Source organism: Emys orbicularis, chromosome 4 (genome assembly GCF_028017835.1).
Source record: "Emys orbicularis isolate rEmyOrb1 chromosome 4, rEmyOrb1.hap1, whole genome shotgun sequence".
Lineage (NCBI taxonomy): Eukaryota > Metazoa > Chordata > Testudines > Emydidae > Emys > Emys orbicularis.
In genome coordinates, this window is record NC_088686.1 from 13536810 (window position 1) to 13554423 (window position 17614).

The 17614-nt window shown below is 48.0% G+C and overlaps 1 protein-coding gene across 1 annotated transcript in view; it reads left to right on the forward strand.

Moving 5' to 3' along the window:
- DAAM1 (dishevelled associated activator of morphogenesis 1) overlaps nt 1-17614 on the forward strand; it is a 181486-nt gene that overhangs the window by 110424 nt on the left and 53448 nt on the right. The window contains exon 4 of the mRNA XM_065403022.1: nt 13234-13305. Coding sequence (XP_065259094.1) covers nt 13234-13305 — 72 coding nt within the window. The remainder of the gene's footprint in view (nt 1-13233; nt 13306-17614) is intronic.

Sequence of the window (17614 nt, forward strand, 5' to 3'; positions counted from 1 at the left end):
GGGCTTTTAAGGTGTTGGTTACAACCTATAACTCCACCTGCAGAGCAACAGGCAGCCAGTTCAGATCCCGGCGCACCAGTGTCACAAGCTCCCAGTGAGACTGCTACAGCTGCCGTCTCTAAATGGTTGTATGGTGCAGCCCCCTGTGGAGCACATTGCAGCAGTCTAATCTCGAGGTAAGACAAGCATGGAGAGCAGGAGCGCAGTCTGAGGCTGAAAGGGAAGGCTGCATCCGCCTAGCCAGATGCAGATCGTAAGTTGCTGTGTGGGTCGCTGCTGTCATGTGATCGTCCAACAGCAGCTGGCGGCCTGAAGTTGCGTTGCCTAGTAACTGGCAGATGTACTCCCTCAGTCAAAAGGATTGGGATTGATGTTCCCTCCAGTTGCTTCCCCCAGCACAGCCGTCATCCTCTCAGTCTCATTTGGGTTGAGTTTCAGATAGCTCAGTCTCATCCATGCCCCCATCAGCCTACGGCGCGGCCTGAGCGCTGCACTGCTTTGTCCAAGTTGGATGAGCTAGAGATTTACGACTGGGTGCCATCAGCGTGCTGAAAACCCACGACTCCTTACGAGGCCTCACCTACTCGTTAAACTGGGGGGTGGTGGGGAGGGTGGCGGAATGGTACCCTGCAGGACCCCCATGCCTGAGAGCTCGTCAGGAAGAGGCACAGGCATCCACAACTCTCCATTGAGGTCCCTTTGAGAGAAGGACAGAGACACCAAAGAGCAACCGTGTCCACTCCCACCAGGCAGGCTGGGCCAGCCTTAGGGCAGGCGTTCAGCGTGCCAGCTTCCAGAGGGCACCAAATCAGCATCCAGGGGATACCAAGTTGGAGGGGGTTGGTTTTTTGCTCAGCTGCTTCCGGGGAGGAGCACAAAAAACATTTTCTGCCCTGGGGCAGCAAAACACCTAGGGCAGGCCCTACACATAGGACCTTGGTTGCCCCTGACAACAGCCACTCCAGCCAGCCCTGAAGGAGTCATTTGTTTGTCCCTTCATTTTCCTTTTCTCTCTTCCCCTTGTGTCTGTTTGGTTTGAAGAAAGCGACTCAGCCGACCGTCATGGTGGGTGAATAACTCACACTTCTGCTTTAGCCCAGTCATATCACCAGGGATGAACTCAGGTTAAGATTTTTCCAAAGTGCCGAGCGATTCTGAGTGCGTCGATCTTTTAGGGGTCCAGCTTGTGACACCTTCCGAGGGTCTGGCTCCCGGAGGCTGAAGGATGAGCGCCTTCTGAAAAATCAAACTTCTTTAAAGTGTCCAGGTTGGGCCTCAAAAAATTGATGCCCCAGTTTCACTAGTTATCTGTGTTGATGTCTTGCAGTTTTCTTGCATATGTAAGTTACAGGTAATAAGTTCAGAACATTGTGTACTACTGATGAGTTAACTTCCAAACACTAACCTCTGGGTGCTGCCCAGTGCCATCTAAACAATCAGGTCTTTTCATGGATGCTAAATTTGGGGGTCTAAATAGGTTGCCACTGTCTGTTTTAGTGAGCGAGCTAATTTAGTGATCTAGGGAAAGTGTGTAAACTCTGTGCTTTCAGTTAATATTAAAAATACTAAGTTCCCTCACTTTAAACTCTCGATAAATGGTCAGTAAATAGCCCTCATGGCAGTACAACCTTGCCTGGATCCCAATGGGAAATGAATAACATTCCTGGGCTAAAACAGTAGGTGTTAAATTTCCTTGACAGTCATGGAAACCTCTCCTCTGCAGTGATCATTTCAGTCGGCCAAACCAGTTTTTGGCAGCCGGCAGTTTTAATGCATAGTCATGAATGTGGCCAAAGATGTACCGGAGACTGGCAGCTCTAAGAACCCCAGGATTATTTTGATATATTACAGCACTGCGTTTGTTTTCCAAAAGAGATGTTTTCTCTCTCTCGGGGGGTTCCCCCCCCAATTTGCTGCCGTCACTCAAGATGAGTTTTTACAGTAAGTTCATTGTAAAGGCAGGGGGTACAAGGGGGAGGGATTCAGAAAAGCTCAATGTAAGGCAGTGTGGCCTAGAGGATATGGCACTAAACTGGGACTTGCAACTGACCTGCTTGGTGACCTTTGGCAAGTCACTTCTCTTTGGGCTTCCGTTTTCTTCCCCGCCTTTGGTCTATCTTGTCTGTTGAGCTTGTAAATTCTTTGGGGCAGGGACTGTCTCTTACCATCTGTCTGTACAGCACCAAGCACAATCTTGGTTAGGACCTCACTGTGCTACTGCAATACAAGTAAATTGTAGTAGTAATAAATATATGAATCCTGCATTTAATGGAGAGGAAGAACAGCGAAAAAGGCTTGAGTTTATCCTCTGCAACGCTTCTTGGTTAATAGCATTTTTTAAAAGCAATGTGTGGTTCTCAGTAGCATTTCAAAGGATTGCACTTCTTGTATTTTGCTTACACTGCATAAACAGATACTTGAGTTTTACAGGCCTTACTGTTGTAGCTGCGTTGTAAAATTAGATTGTACTCTGTGTACCTGTCTTTATTTTTTTTTACATTCTCTGGCAAACACAGCTAAAAGATTAACATTTCCTTTTAAGCCTTATTGGTATAAGACCAAAGCAGTCCTGTTTTGCATGAAGGCTGATAGGTTCTTGCATGTTACTGGGGAATTTAAAAAAAAAAGTTGATCTAAGCAAAGCGTACCTGCTTTCTCTTCCTGGAATTGAGCATGCATGTCCTGAATGGAGCAGTGACATGGAGCTTAGCATTTGAGCTTTGGCAGCCAAGGTAAACTTATTGATATGGCATAAATATCAATGACTTTAGAGCCATCCACACAGAAGCAGGCTCTGTAAAGCAACACAAGTTGCTTGAGGTTCATTAGATTTTGCACTAGTCTTGGCATGACACATTTCTTTTGTTCTAACTTAGTAAAAAGCCTCCAGTCTGTTTATTCCCTAATGGGTTTAAAGTGTCAGGGGGAGGTGACTCGGACATTGAATAAAAACCCCTGGTACTCGTGGGTGAGGGGGTAGGAAAACACCCTAACTAAAGCAGAGGATGGGAAGGGTCCACATAAGGTTTCCTCAGTCAGAAAGGTGGCTCTTTCTCTTAGGGCTGGTCTACACTGGGGGGGGGGAGCGGGGGGGAATCGATCTAAGGGTATGTCTACACTACGAGAGTAGTTCGATTTTAGTTAAATCGAATATGTGGAATCGATATTACAAAGTCGAACGTGTGTGTCCACACTAAGGACAGTAATTCGACTTTGTCAGTCCACACTAACGGGGCAAGCGTCGACATTGGAAGCGGTGCACTGTGGGCAGCTATCCCACAGTTCCCGCAGTCCCCGCTGCCCATTGGAATTCTGGGTCGAGCCGCCATTGCCTTCTGGGTAAAAAAATGTGTCGAGGGTGCTTTTGGGTAACTGTCGTCATCCAACCGTCACTCCCGCCCTCCCTCCCTGAAAGCGCCGGCGGGAAATCAGTTCGCGCACTTTTCTGGTCAGTGACAGCGCGGACGCCACAGCACTGCGAGCATGGATCCCGCTGTGACCATCGCTGCAGTTGTGGCCGTTGTCAACGCATCGCAGCTCATCATCGACCTTTCACTGAGGCAGATAGAGAGAAATCAGGCGAGGAGGCTACGGCACCGGGGTCAGGACCTGAACTCCGAGAGTAGCACACGCCTGTCTGAAACCACGACACCCAGTGCCGAGGACATCACGGTGGCAATGGGTCTTGTGGATACTGTGGAACGGCGATTCTGGGCCCGTGAAACAAGCACGGACTGGTGGGACCGCATAGTGCTTCAGGTCTGGGATGAATCCCAGTGGCTGCGAAACTTTCGCATGCGGAAGGGGACTTTCCTCGAACTTTGTGAGTTGCTGTCCCCTGCCCTGAAGCGCAAGGACACCCGGATGCGAGCAGCCCTGACTGTCCAGAAGCGAGTGGCCATAGCCCTCTGGAAGCTTGCAACGCCGGACAGCTACCGGTCAGTCGCGAACCAGTTTGGCGTGGGCAAGTCTACCGTGGGGGTTGTTGTGATGCAAGTAGCCAAGGCAATCGTGAAGGTACTGCTGTCAAAGGTAGTGACCCTGGGAAACGCGCAGGCCATCATAGATGGCTTCGCCGCGATGGGATTCCCAAACTGCGGTGGGGCTATAGATGGGACTCACATCCCTATCCTGGGACCGGACCACCAGGCCAGCCAGTACATCAACCGAAAGGGCTACTTTTCAATGGTGCTGCAAGCACTGGTGGACCATAAGGGACGTTTTACTAACATCAACGTTGGATGGCCGGGTAAGGTTCATGACGCTCGCGTGTTCAGGAACTCTGGTCTGTTTAGAAGGCTGCAGGAAGGTATTTACTTCCCGGACCACAAAATAACTCTTGGGGATGTGGAGATGCCTACAGTGATCCTCGGGGACCCAGCATACCCGCTAATGCCCTGGCTCATGAAGCCCTATACTGGCGCCCTGGACACAGAAAAAGAACTGTTCAACTACCGGCTCAGCAAGTGCAGAATGGTGGTGGAGTGTGCTTTTGGCCGTCTCAAGGGGAGATGGAGAAGCTTACTGACTCGCTGTGATCTCAGCGAAACCAATATCCCCATTGTTATTGCAGCTTGCTGTGTGCTCCACAATCTCTGTGAGAGCAAGGGGGAGACCTTTATGGTGGGGTGGGAGGTTGAGGCAAATCGCCTGGCTGCTGATTACTCCCAGCCAGACAGCCGGGAGATTAGAAGAGCCCAGCGGGACGCACTGTGCATCCGGGAGGCTTTGAAAGACAGTTTCCAGACTGAGCAGGGTCACCAGTGAATTTTAAGTTTGTGGACTCAGAACCTGAACTTGCCACCGTTTCTTTACCCAGTTACCGTTGACTATCCTCTCCAGTTACATACCCCCTTCACCCCCTTCCCAAAAAATAAAATCTGTTCTGTTTTGTTAATGAACACCGTTGTCTTTATTACTGTTTTCGCGGGAATGTTTTAAACCTGGGACGCAGACTGTGGCGGGGTGCGGGTTTACTGTTGTGATGCAAATGATGCTTCTAAACTCCAGGAATGACGGGTTCCGCAGTGGTGGACTGGTTGTTTCAACAGAGCCTGCCAGCCCTCCTGGGCGGGACAGCGTGTATGTGTCGGCTATGTGACTGTCTGGCAGGGGGAGGAGGGTTACAGCTCCCCTGCTGCGGGGCTCTGTGATGCATTAGATCTGTAACTGCCCTCCCCCGCCACAAAGTCACAGAGCAACCCCCCCCCCCCAGAACACGAAAACCACCTCCCAGATTGAACAGGGTCACTAGTCACTGCACTGGGTATGTGTCCTGATCCTGGACCTGACCCCGCCTCTGTACCCTGGTAAAGGTGACTGTCCTGTCCAATTACCATGCCCCTTCCCCTCGTTCAGACAGACTCTCCTCCAAAATAAAATCATGGAAACAGTAATTAACAGAAACGAATATTTTATTATGAACCAGACATGAAACGTGGGGGTTGAAACTTGCACGGGGGCTTCTGTGAGGTGTGTAGGAAAGGACTTTTAAAATTTTGGGGAATGAGAGCCTTCTAGTGCTAGAGCAGTCTGCAGGGGTTGACTGAAAGTTTTAACGGCCCTTGCCGCCCCTCCTTCTTTGTACTTTGGGTGAGGGGGGTGTGGGACTTGGTGGCGGGGGAGGGCGGTTAGAGATAGACCGCAGCGGGGCTCTGTCCTCCTGCCTCCGGTCTTGCAGAACATCCACAAGGCGCCGGAGCGTGTCCGTTTGCTCCCTCAGAAGTCCAAGCAGCTTTTCAGTAGCCTGCTGGTCCTCCTGACGCCACCTCTCCTCCCGTTCCATGACTGCTCGGTGCATTTGTGACAAGTTCTCCCTCCACTGTGTCTGCTGGGCTGCCTGGGCTCGGGAGCAGCTCATTAGTTCTGAGAACATGTCCTCCCGCGTCTTCTTCTTCCTCCTCCTAATCTGCGCTAGCCTCTGGGAGTGTGCTGACAGGCTGGGTTGGGAGACAGTCGCAGATGTGTCTGTGTGAATGGGAAAAATGGAGTGAATTCCTGAGACAGATAAATGAAGTTGTGTACAAAGAACCTAGTCTTTCTCTGTGAACAAGACCATGCACTGCACCTCTCACATGCGCACTCAGGACAAGGTCGAATTTTCGGCCATCGCCTTCAGTGCCTGGGGTCCTGCAGTGGTCTTGCAGTTATCTGAGAAGCGTGGCAGGACACCTGAACTTCTGTAGCGTGCAATCATGGTAAGCCGTAGACTTCTGGCTGCTTAAAACTGTACTAGTAGCACTGGCCTCCTTTCACATTGAAAGCAATGCCAGTCTCTGCTGCCAGCAATCAGGACAGCATGAACTATGCCCCTGTCCCACCCCCTCGCGGCTGTTCCAGGGAAAGATCCCTGTATGCTGCCCCTCTCCCTCCACCGCGTGGCTGTAAAGCAGTCCCAATACTAACATTCCCCTCCCTAATTCAAAGCAGGGCGTAATGAGCGACATCACCCTGCTGAGGATCTCGGAGTCCCAGAGGGAAAGGATGTTTCGAGAAAGCCTTCAGAAACCAGGGCCGTTTGCCGCTATGCTCTGCAGGGCGATGATACCAGACTATCTGATGGTGTTGTGGCGCGGTAACGTGTCCTACCACGGAGGGCCCACTAAGATCGCCCTACCCAGGAACCTGATGAACAGGCTGGAAATGTACCTTCATGAGACCTACGAGGAGTTCTCCTATGAGGATTTCGCCTCCATCCCCGGCCATATTGACCGGATTTTCGCGTAGGTGCACTGGGACTAAAGAGTGGAGCGTCTTGGGCAGCATAATCATGACTTACCGGACATTGTAAAAAAAATTTTAAATACTTGGGACTAAATTGTGAAGAGCCTAAGGCAGACAAATCATGAAAAACCCTTTGTTACGATTGTAAATATTCCAGTTTTTTTGCAGATAATTGTTTACATGTTTAAGCACTTTAATAAACAGCCATTGTTAATATTATAAATATTCTAGTTCTTGTAAAAATAAATGTTTAGATATTTAAAGCACTCACTGCTTGATCCTTCCCCTGATTCTGTCTCCGGGGTAAGGGATGGGGACGGTTGGTAGGGGATCTCGGTAAGGGTGATGAAGAGCTCCTGGCTGTCGGGGAAATCAGCGGTGCCAGCGCTGTCGACTGCCTCGTCCTCCTCATCTCCTTCTTCATCTTCCCCGTCCGCTAACATGTCCGACGAGGAACCTGCCGCGGACAATATCCCATCCTCAGAGTCCACGGTCAGTGGTGGGGTAGTGGTGGCGGCCGCACCTAGGATGGAATGCAGTGCCTCGTAGAAACGGGATGTGTGGGGATGGGATCCGGAGCGTCCGTTTGCCTCTTTGGTTTTTTGGTAGCCTTGTCTCAGCTCCTTGATTTTCACGCGGCACTGCGTTGCATCCCGGCTGTATCCTCTCTCTGCCATGGCTTTAGAGATCTTCTCGTAGATCTTTGCATTCCGTCTTTTGGAGCGCAGCTCTGAAAGCACGGACTCATCGCCCCACACAGCGATGAGATCCAAGACTTCCCGATCAGTCCATGCTGGGGCCCTCCTTCTATTAGATTGCATGGCCATCTCTGCTGGAGAGCTCTGCATCGTTGCCAGTGCTGCTGAGCTCGCCACGCTGTCCAAACAGGGAATGAGATTCAAAGTGCTCAGACAGGAAAAGGAATTCAAATTTTCCCGGGGCTTTTCCTGTGTGGCTGATCAGAGCATCCGAGCTCGGACTGCTGTCCAGAGCGTCAACAGAGTGGTGCACTGTGGGATAGCTCCCGGAGCTATTACCGTCGATTTCCATCCACACCTAGCCTAATTCGATATGGCCATTTCGAATTTAGCGCTACTCCTCTCGTTTTGGAGGAGTACAGAAGTCGAATTTAAGAGAGCTCTATGTCGAACTAAATAGCTTCGTGGTGTGGACGGGTGCAGGGTTAATTCGATGTAACGGCGCTAAATTCGACATAAAAGCCTAGTGTAGACCAGGCCAAAGATACGCAACTTCAGCTACGTGAATAGTGTAGCTGAAGTCGAAGTATCTTGGATCGATTTACCTTGGGTCCTCACGGCGCGGGATCGACGGCCGCGGCTCCCCCATCGACTCCGCTACCGCCGCTCGCTCCGGTGGAGTTCCAGAGTCGACGGGGAGCACGTTCGGGGATCGATATCGCATCTTAACGAGACGTGATATATCGATCCCCAATAAATCGTTCGCTATCCGCCGGTACGGCAGGTAGTCTGGATGTACCCTTAAACTTCCTGATGTCTACGGGAGCTGAGGCTTGCAGACAGGTTTATATCAATGGCAGGATTTCCCTAGGGTAGGGATTTAGTTAATGCAGCCACTGAATGGAAAAATCAACTTGACCTCATTACCACCAAGCCAGCTCATCAACACTCATAGGAAGGGGTGGTGAGGGGAGACTCTCTCTGTGAGCATGTCCCTGTGGAGATCACCCACTCACTCACAAACACACTACACGGTCCAGCTGGAGACTGGGGTTTATCTCCTCCCACCCCAAAAAGGAAAGGGCACAGGGCCTGCCTGCAAAGGTGGCAGATCCCAAAGCTCTGGCTTTTAGTGGTGTCCTCTTCTTCCATCCCTTCAGCAGGCTGAGTCACACTCAGCAGCATGTCCTGGCTGTGTTTGTCCCTCAGACCATAGGTCACTGGAGAAGGAAATACAGCCATGGAGGAACAATATATACCCCAGGCCCAGCCACTCTCCCCCAGTAAAGACACTCAAGCAGATGGGGGTGCAGATTTGTGGAAGTGGTTGAACTCTTTGTTTGCACCTCAGTCTTGGGGGTATGAGGGTGTCTGGGCTGTTGATTCTAAATCCATCTAGTTAAATGTCTTTAAACTAAGCTGTAGAAGCTTGAGGCACTGGGAGTTTCCTAAGGGTTAATGACTGGGTGGGAAGAGTTGATGGCCTGTGCAGAAATTTGCCAGGACACCTTTTATAGGAGAGAGGCTGCTACAGTTCTGCACAGGAAGCGATTTTTATTATTGTGGGAGCATCTCTGGTCAATGGCCTTGAAAGTGCTGAGAGCTAAATTGCCTGGAAAACCAGGGCAAGTTCTGGAACTCATTGAAAGCACTCAGCCTGGAGGCCGATCCTATTGCTTCAAGAATCAGAACTGCATTTGCTAGGTTATTGTTACCTGCTATTAAATTGCTTTGTGCACGTGAATGGAGGAAAAACGCATATACTCTTGTCCTTAGGGGCATCTTCTCATTGGGTGTCGACTCTGGAAAGTGTAGCCGGAGGAGCTAGCCTGAAAACCACATTCTATTTCCATCTGTGACTCTCTCATGGCAAGGAATGGGTTGGTCTCAAGTCTTTTAGTCACTGACATCAGCTGGAGAGCTGTTGCTAATGGTCCTTGGATGTAAATCATTGGTGGGGCTGGAGAAGTTAGCTGATGGAGAACTCTTGAGTCTAGAATTTGCCGCCCTCATGGATCTGACCAGTTTTGTTTTAGTGTTTTAATACTGAAATGCTGCTATGTGTGGGATTTTGTAGTTTGGATGCCTTGTGCTCCCTTTCTCTTCAATGGGATGGGATCCCCAGTGGGACTACATCTCCCATGATGCACAGTCTTCCCTCACTGACCTGAGACTGTGGTGTGTTGCTTTTTGACTTCTCCCAGAAAATTGAGTTTTCACAGGAGAGGGTGGGATGTGGAAATGTTCCAACCAGCTCTAATCAGAACCCTGAAGTCAGCGAGGTAGTGAAGAGATTCTTATGTCAGAACACCCAAGATGTCCTGATCCTGCCAGTCCTTTAAAAACTTGTTGGATGATCTCTTGAGAAGCTGAAACACCCCCCCCCCCCCTTGACTTCAGTGTGAATCGAGGGTACTCAGCACCTCAGGGAAAATCAGGTCATTGTTCCATAGCAAGTGTGTCTGACTTATCACTAACAAAATAGGAACATCAATTGTTCTGAAGAGGCTGCTGCTACCTTAGCTCTCCAAGGCCCAACAGTTCAGGGGCTTTTAAGCCAGTGGGGTCAAATCTGGAGTGTTTGTGCTGGTTATTGACATGCTGTGTTGTTGGCATTAGGGAATCCCATCAGAACCAGCATGTTGACCAAGATGGTGAAATGTATCTGATGCAGATGTTACTGATTAACACATGGGGAAAAGTTAGGGAGTTTCTTTATAAAATGCTCAAGTCCATGGAGCAGAGAAGCCAATAGATAATTTTTCATGTTATAAAAGTCCTAAAAGAGATGCTCTATCTCAAACAAAGCTATGGGCTTGAAACAAGAATAACTGGGTGAAATTATATGGCCTGTGTATTATGCAGAAGGTCCGACTAGATGATCACAATGGTCTCTTCTTGCCTTAAACTCAATCAACCTATGAATACAAACTTTGGTTTTCTCTCTTATTTTTCAAAGCAGAACATAAACTGCAAGTCTTTTTTTTAAAAAAAAAATGTATTATGTGACTTCTGTCTTTGTATTTAGTTGTAACCTTGTGGGGTGGGGTGGGGAGGGAGGGGTGGAGATTATATACAGTGAAATTGTTTTTCTGTGGATTCTAATACTGATTCTTGGCTGCGAGCCATTAGCGCAAGCTAACGGTTTTCTCTGGGACTGACCTAATTTTACTGTTGGATCGTTTGGTAATATACGCTGCTGGTGTGAGACAGCTGGTGCTCCCTTCCCTCCCCGGGGGAGCTGGGGAACTGACCGTGAATTCACCAGCCTTGTAAGTGAGGGAAACAGGTTCATTTACAGACTTGGCTCTCTTACAAAGTAATCTGATGTTTCTGATGCACCAGCAGCAGGCTCGCTGTGTGCTGGATATTTCTACAGGGAAACATGCAATTAAAGCTTGCATCCACCTACTCATGTCAAGGGTCACTTGAACTGGCAAGAACTTTTTCTTCTTGTCTCTGTGTGATCCTAGACACTAACTCTTGGACAGATAATCTCTGTGCCATCCCTGCTTTCACTCCTCCATCCTCCCAAAAAAACCTCACTCCAAACGATGTTGACAATATGACTGCCTGGCATTTCTGTTATCAGTGCAGTTCTCAAGGCTAGAATTAAAGCTGAATCAGGATTTCTGTTACAAATCCTTATATTTCTTAGGTCCAAATAGCTCAGCGAGGGGAAAAAGTTTGTTTTTTTTTGGTTTGGGGGTGTGTTTTTTTTTTTTGGTTTATTTTAGTTTTTTTAAAGTAGCATCCAGATTTAAGCCTTGGAGCAAAAATACTAATTTTGTCCCTTTAAATCTGGCTGGCTATGTGGGAAACCGCCTATAGAATTGAACAGTAGTTCTGTCTTGGCAGGGGAAACCAAGCATTTCTGAAGCCAGCCCCACATGAAATGTTATCTTTGCAGTCCCACATCAGTGAGCGATACATCCCTGATATTTTCAAGGATGGATGTGTGTGGGCTGGGGGAGGCTCTTGTAGGAAGACAATATGGGTTTTTGTCCCCCTCTAGTGGCAGGCCCACATAAGAGGATAACAAATATATCGCCCCTGCCAGCTACAAGGGCTATTGTTTTAGCACAAGTGCTAGAGCCTCGTGCTTTGAATGTGAGAGGTCTTGGGTTCAAATCTCTGCCGGCAGCCAAAGTGGGGTTGATTACCTGGGGATTGGCCTTATGTGTGTTGTAGTAACTGGGTGTACCAGGATGAGTCAACAAAACTTTAGAGAGCCACAGCTTGAATTGCTTTTGTAATTCCGAGCCACAGCCTAATGATAGCAAAACCTGGGTTTTTGTGTTAGGAACATTGCTATAACTATTCCCAGGAATATGTGCTTTGTCTAGCCTTGTGTCAGTTAGTCAGCATAACCCTGTTGCTATAAGGGACTGGTGCCATGGAATCTGGTGTGTTGCAAATACTGTGATAACAGGTTGTTCTTCTAGTAGTGTCCCTGTGGCTGCACTTCAGGTATGCATGTGTCTCTCGAGCCCTTGATCGGAGATTTTCAGTTAGCAGCGTCTGTTTGGCCTGCGCGTGTGCCCTATGCCTCCTCCTGCCGTATAACTTTCTATAACAGGAGACTATCCAGATTGTTGCTTTAAGAGTCAAGAGTGAACTTTCAGATGTGTGGAGAGTGTTTTGCAGATCTCGAAAGAGAAAACAAATCTGGAAGTGTCTGTCATTGAGAAACTGGTAGCGTGAGAACGTTACTGAGCCTGTAAACAGCTTTATTTTCCTGCCTCGCATGCTTCCTTGCTATGCCATGTCACCAATGTAAATTTGATCTCTTCCAAGTGACTCATGTACAAGGACACAGGAGAGCCTGAAAAGCTATCTGGTGTATTCCACCCAGCAGCATGTTGTAATCTCCAGCCTAGAGAGCTGGACTCTAAATCATGCAGGGTAGCTCAATGGTTTTCAGCCCCTCAAGACTGAACCCAAAGGCAGGAGTCAGCAGTTGTTTAAATGAGGAATGTTATGAGCCTTTTTCTACACGCTCGTTACTTCCAGCTAAACCTGGAGTGCCCCTTACACCATCCTCCACACCAGGAGACTAAGGTGCCTGCTGCACATCTGAGGATGACCACTTGCAACTGATGGAGTATGGGACTGTGGTGTGAAAAAATTTCAAGGGCTTTTGACGAGTGTAGTTTGAATTGTCATTGCCTCTAATATCTGTGGAGAAATCCTAACCCCCCAGGTTGAGAGTCTTGTTTCTATGGTGACGTGTCTAATGGCTCATTTTGAGTTTTGGTAAGTGATGGCCACTTCCTAAAACAGTGAAATATGGTTTATATCCAGTTTATTTACTCGATGTCAATTGTAGCAAACTACGTCAAACTCAGCCTCACTGCATTCAACAAAGCTACGCAGTCAAAAACTTTCAACGGAGGAAATTTTAAAGTGCCAGTACTGGGAGATCTGGGTTTAGAGTTTCAAAGTTGTTCTCTAAGGACCTTGGAACCGGAACCGGAAAATTGCCACGGTTAAATCGGGAAGTGTTTAGTTAAAAACCGACATTGTAACGCAGATTGCATATAAAGACGTTGTCCCATAGAGCTTTTGGTTAAAAAGGCCAAATAATGTACCTAGATGAGAATGCTTGGGATGGCGGGCTCAGAATGTAGGAAATCTCATAGACTTTAAGGCCAGAATGGACCATCCTGGTCATCTAGTCTGATCGAAATCAAACTTAGACTGGTCTAATGGAATTATTGTGTGCCGTGTGTTCAATCTTCATACATGGCTATTGTAAAAGGATGGGGAAAGTAAACCTTGTTTCTCCTGATGAGTTTCTTTTTGTTTTCAGGACCAGGAAGAAAATAAAGGAGCCACTAGCTGGCCTGAGTTTTACATTGATCAGCTAAATTCAATGGCTGCTGTAAGTATTTTTCCAATTATTTTTCTGGCATATGTAAAATAAACAAAAGTGTTCTTTAACAATGTAGTTATGATGTAATCAACTGTTACACTTCAGAATATTACTGCCCTCAAATCCATGCTAAATTCTGCCTTCTTTCCCTCTCAATAAACTTACTGTCTCCGGTGTGTGTTTTACATAAGGTATATGTATGTGCACACATGCACACAGAGTAAGTAGCTGACATGTCATGGCAGGATGCGTAACGTGCAGTTTGACTCGCGTTCACCATTATGTCAGGTTACTCATAGAAGTGTAAGGCTGGAAGGGACCTCAAGATATCAGGTCCTGCCCCCAGGGGTGCTGAGGCAGGACCAAGTAAACTTACACCATCCCTGACAGGTGTTTGTCCAACCTGTTCTTCTAAACCTCCAACGATCGGAATTCCACAGCCTCTCTTGGAAGCTTATTCCAGAGTTTAGCTACCCTTTATAGTTAGATTTCCTAATCTAAATCTCCTTTGCTGCAGATTAAGCCCATTACTACTTGTTCTATGTTCAGTGGACACGGAGAACAATTGATCGCCAACCTCTTTATAACAGCTCTTAACTTATTTGAAGACTATCAGGTCTCCCCTCAGTCGTCTTTTCTCACAGCTAAACATGCCCAGTTGTGTTTTTTAAACCTTTTGTCATAAATCGGGTTTTCTAAACCTTATATCGTTTTTGTTGCTCTCCTCTGGACTCTTTCCAGTGTATCCGCATCTTTCCTAACGTGTAGCACCCAGAAGTGGACACAATACTCCTGCTGAAACCTCACAATTGCCAAGTAGAGCGGAACAGTTAGCTCCCTTCTCTTACATATGACACTCCTGTTAATTCACCCCAGAATGATTTTAGCCTTTTTCGCAACTGCCTCACGTTGTCTCCTATTCAATTTGTGATCCACTCCAACCCCCAGATCCTTTTCAGCAGTACTACTGCCTAGCCAGTTGTTCCCATTTTGCAGCTGCTGTCGTATCAGGCCGAGCTGTGAGTCAGCTACAATAACTAGACTGAAGATGAACAGTGCTGCTGTGCAGTTCTGCTGCATTTTTCAAAAGAACCTGAGTGAATTCCAGTGGGAGCTGGATGCCAGACTCCTTTGTTTTCCTTTGAAAATTCCAGCCCCAGTGTCTCTTCAGTATCTACTATTTGCAACAAATCTGGATCCCTGCTAATCTTGTTACTGACACCTCCTGTGGTGTTTGGCCCTGACAGGAACACTGTATTACACTGTGGGCTTCTTGATATGTGAATCCTGGAGACTATGGGTGGAAACATTTTTCAAGGGCTATGGACTTTGCATTGTGATGCAACTAAGCATTCTATGCATACACCATAACTGCATCTCTCTGATGTGCGTGCAGGCAGGCGTGTATTTCTGGATACAAAACGATTATTGTTACAGTCACTTGGCAAGGACCATGTCTGTATTTGTGCTATGAGAACTTGCAAGCTGAAAGACACAGATCAAGCAAGAACGCTTTGGGAGACCGTAGTGCACTTGCTTTAATAGCTGCTTTTCAAACCACAGTTGCTTGGCATTTTAAAGTCTTTTGCCTTTTTTCCATCTCTCTTCAAATATCAAAATCTTTCTTCAAGCACTGATTGCCGCTATAAGTGGGTAAGCAGTTAGACTATCCTGAGAGCCAACACTTAATTGCACGCTGCTCAGCAAATCACTTCAGCTGAAAATTAGTATGAATGGCAGAAGCAAAGATCTTAACGAATTCAAAATGTTCAAGACAATTAGTAGTGAAGGGCTTGATTTGACACCCTTTGAAATCCTACATGTCTCAGTGTTGTAGCTTTTGCTGCATAATGACATCGAAAGCTCTAGGGCTTGTCTACACTTACCAGAGGATCGATGCTGCGGCGATTGATGCGTCGGTGGTCGATTTAGCGGCTCTAGTGAAGACCCGCTAAATCGACCGCCGATTGCTCTCCTGAGAAGAGTAAGGGGAGTCGACGTCGCATAGTGAGGACCCCGCGATAAGTCGATCTAAGCTACGTCGATTTGAGTTACACTATTCACGTAACTCAAATTGTGTAGCTTAGATCCACACTTCCCTTTAGTGTAGACAAGGCCCTAGTTAAAAGGCCCTAGTTAACTTTACATCCAGGCTTCCATTATAATCCTGGTGTTTTCTCATCAAAAACTTTTTTTTTGAGCTGAAACTCCCCATGTTTGGTGTCAGCTCAGAGGCAATATATTTTCTTCTGGTCAGTTGCTGTTTAGTTACGGGAGTGTTGATAAGATCAGTCTCAGCTCCAGTAACTCAGAATGAATGAAAATCATCAGACTTGGTATGTAGCCATGGGCCAGGCGCTCAGTACCACAGCATTAGAGCCTTAGCAATACCATGGGTAGAGAGAGGCAAATGGAGGAGCATGGGGGAAAATAGGCTAGCCCAGATTGGGGGAAGCTGGAGAGGTAGGGAAACAGGTGGGCTGGAGAAGGTGAAGAGAAACTTGGGGTGCAGTTTGGGAAGATCTTCGTGCATGTGCTCAGAGAAGGGGGCGGGGGAGCTGGCTGGGCTGGGAGTAGCCTTGTGTAGGAGCTGAGTTTTTGTGATCAAAGCTTTTCAGCACTTCGGGAGCTCTGCAGTGCCTTTGATCTCCTGGCAGTGCGGACACATCATTAAAGGGGCATGCCTGAAGAAAGGGGCGAACGTAGCTTTTTGCTTTTATTGGCATCTTGAAGCCCTGAACTTGTCTTTCCCTCTTTGGCTTCACCTCTGCTCTGTTGTCCAGGCCATGAGGCAAGCCTCCCAGGCAGCTTTCATGAAGAGCCACTCGCTGCCCTGTGGTACCATAGGCAAAGACGCATGTCAGAGACAGTTACAATCAGCGAGGGCCCGATTCTGCCACCCACACTCACCTCAAGTGCTGCCTCCCCGTGCGAGTAGCACCACTGATCCAAGGGGCAGCTCAGAGTGCAATGTTTACCTCCTGGAAGGATGGCAGAGCTGGGTCTGTAGTGATTACAATGGAGGAAGCGTCTGTTGAAGCAACAGTCCATTCGGATGCCCCCAGCTGTCCAAGCAACTGCAATGGAGCAGTGCCACATATGTGTGCTGTGTGTACAGAATATTTGTTTCTAGTCACTGTAACGGCTCTAACAAGAGGCCCTTGATCAAAGAGAAGAGACACAGTATCTACACATACCCTGCTTTTGGGGCAGTCCAGCGTCTTACCTAGTGATGCCGGCAGGAGTGAATGCCGGGTAGAGGCAGCTGCAGTTAGTCCATCCTGTAAAAATACCCAGTGGCTAAGGGTGACGCTCACTCCCATCTCCACCACAGTCTGTGTCATCAGGCTTGTGTGGGGAGCTCAGTCTTCCCCCCCACCCCCAATCCCCTGCAGGGCTGTCTTGTGACTCCTCCATGGTCCCTGCACAGTCACAGGGTCTGAGCCCACTGGATCATTGTGAGTGCAGATCCTCCTCTAAAACGACCTACCACTATGCTGCAGCATCCTCTTGCGTTCCCCTGCCCTTCTGTGCAGGGACAGTGGAAGACTGATGTGATTCTTGTACAGGCTCCCTGGGCATCTGGGTTAATGTTCTCCTAAATGCTTAAAGAATTACAGTACTCCTAGTCCTGCCCAGGCAGCATGGTGCATATCGATCTGTCTGCGGAGATCATCGGGGGTGTTTTGTTACAAGATACTGTGATTGTATTGTATTGTATTTTTATTTCTGCCCCTTGGAAAGCTGCTGTCTCCCAAGGACCAACCTGCTGATTGGACCCTAAACTTTCATTTAGTTTCTTCTAGACCTGACAGTTGCAGAGCAAACATTCCAAGTGTGAATCAGCACTGGGTGGTCTGTATGAGTTTGCAAATAGGTCTGAGCTGCACAAACTGCTCCATTCATCTCTATGGTGTGTTGACTCTGGAACCTAATGATAACCCAGAGGACGGCATGCACTGGTCATTCAGCTAACATGTTGTTCCATTGCTGTTGGATACAGTGGAGCAGATGCTGCTGTCGAGGCTTGCTGCGGTGAAGTGAGAGGTCAGGTTAACTATGTACATGCTCACACAGGGAAGAGGGAAAAAGCTGTAACCCTTATGTACTGGTAAAAGTCTCCACTGCTTCCCATACATTCCGAACATGTGCCCTGCCCTGTTGTCTAACATTCTGGCTTCTGCTTGGCGCTTCTCTAGCACAACTATGTACTGTCAGTTCAAACACCTGTGGTCCGTTGAAATGGGACAATGCACTGGCTGTATTAATCTTCCCAAAAGTCTGGATTTTGGCGGTTTCCCCCCCCCCAAGTGAACCT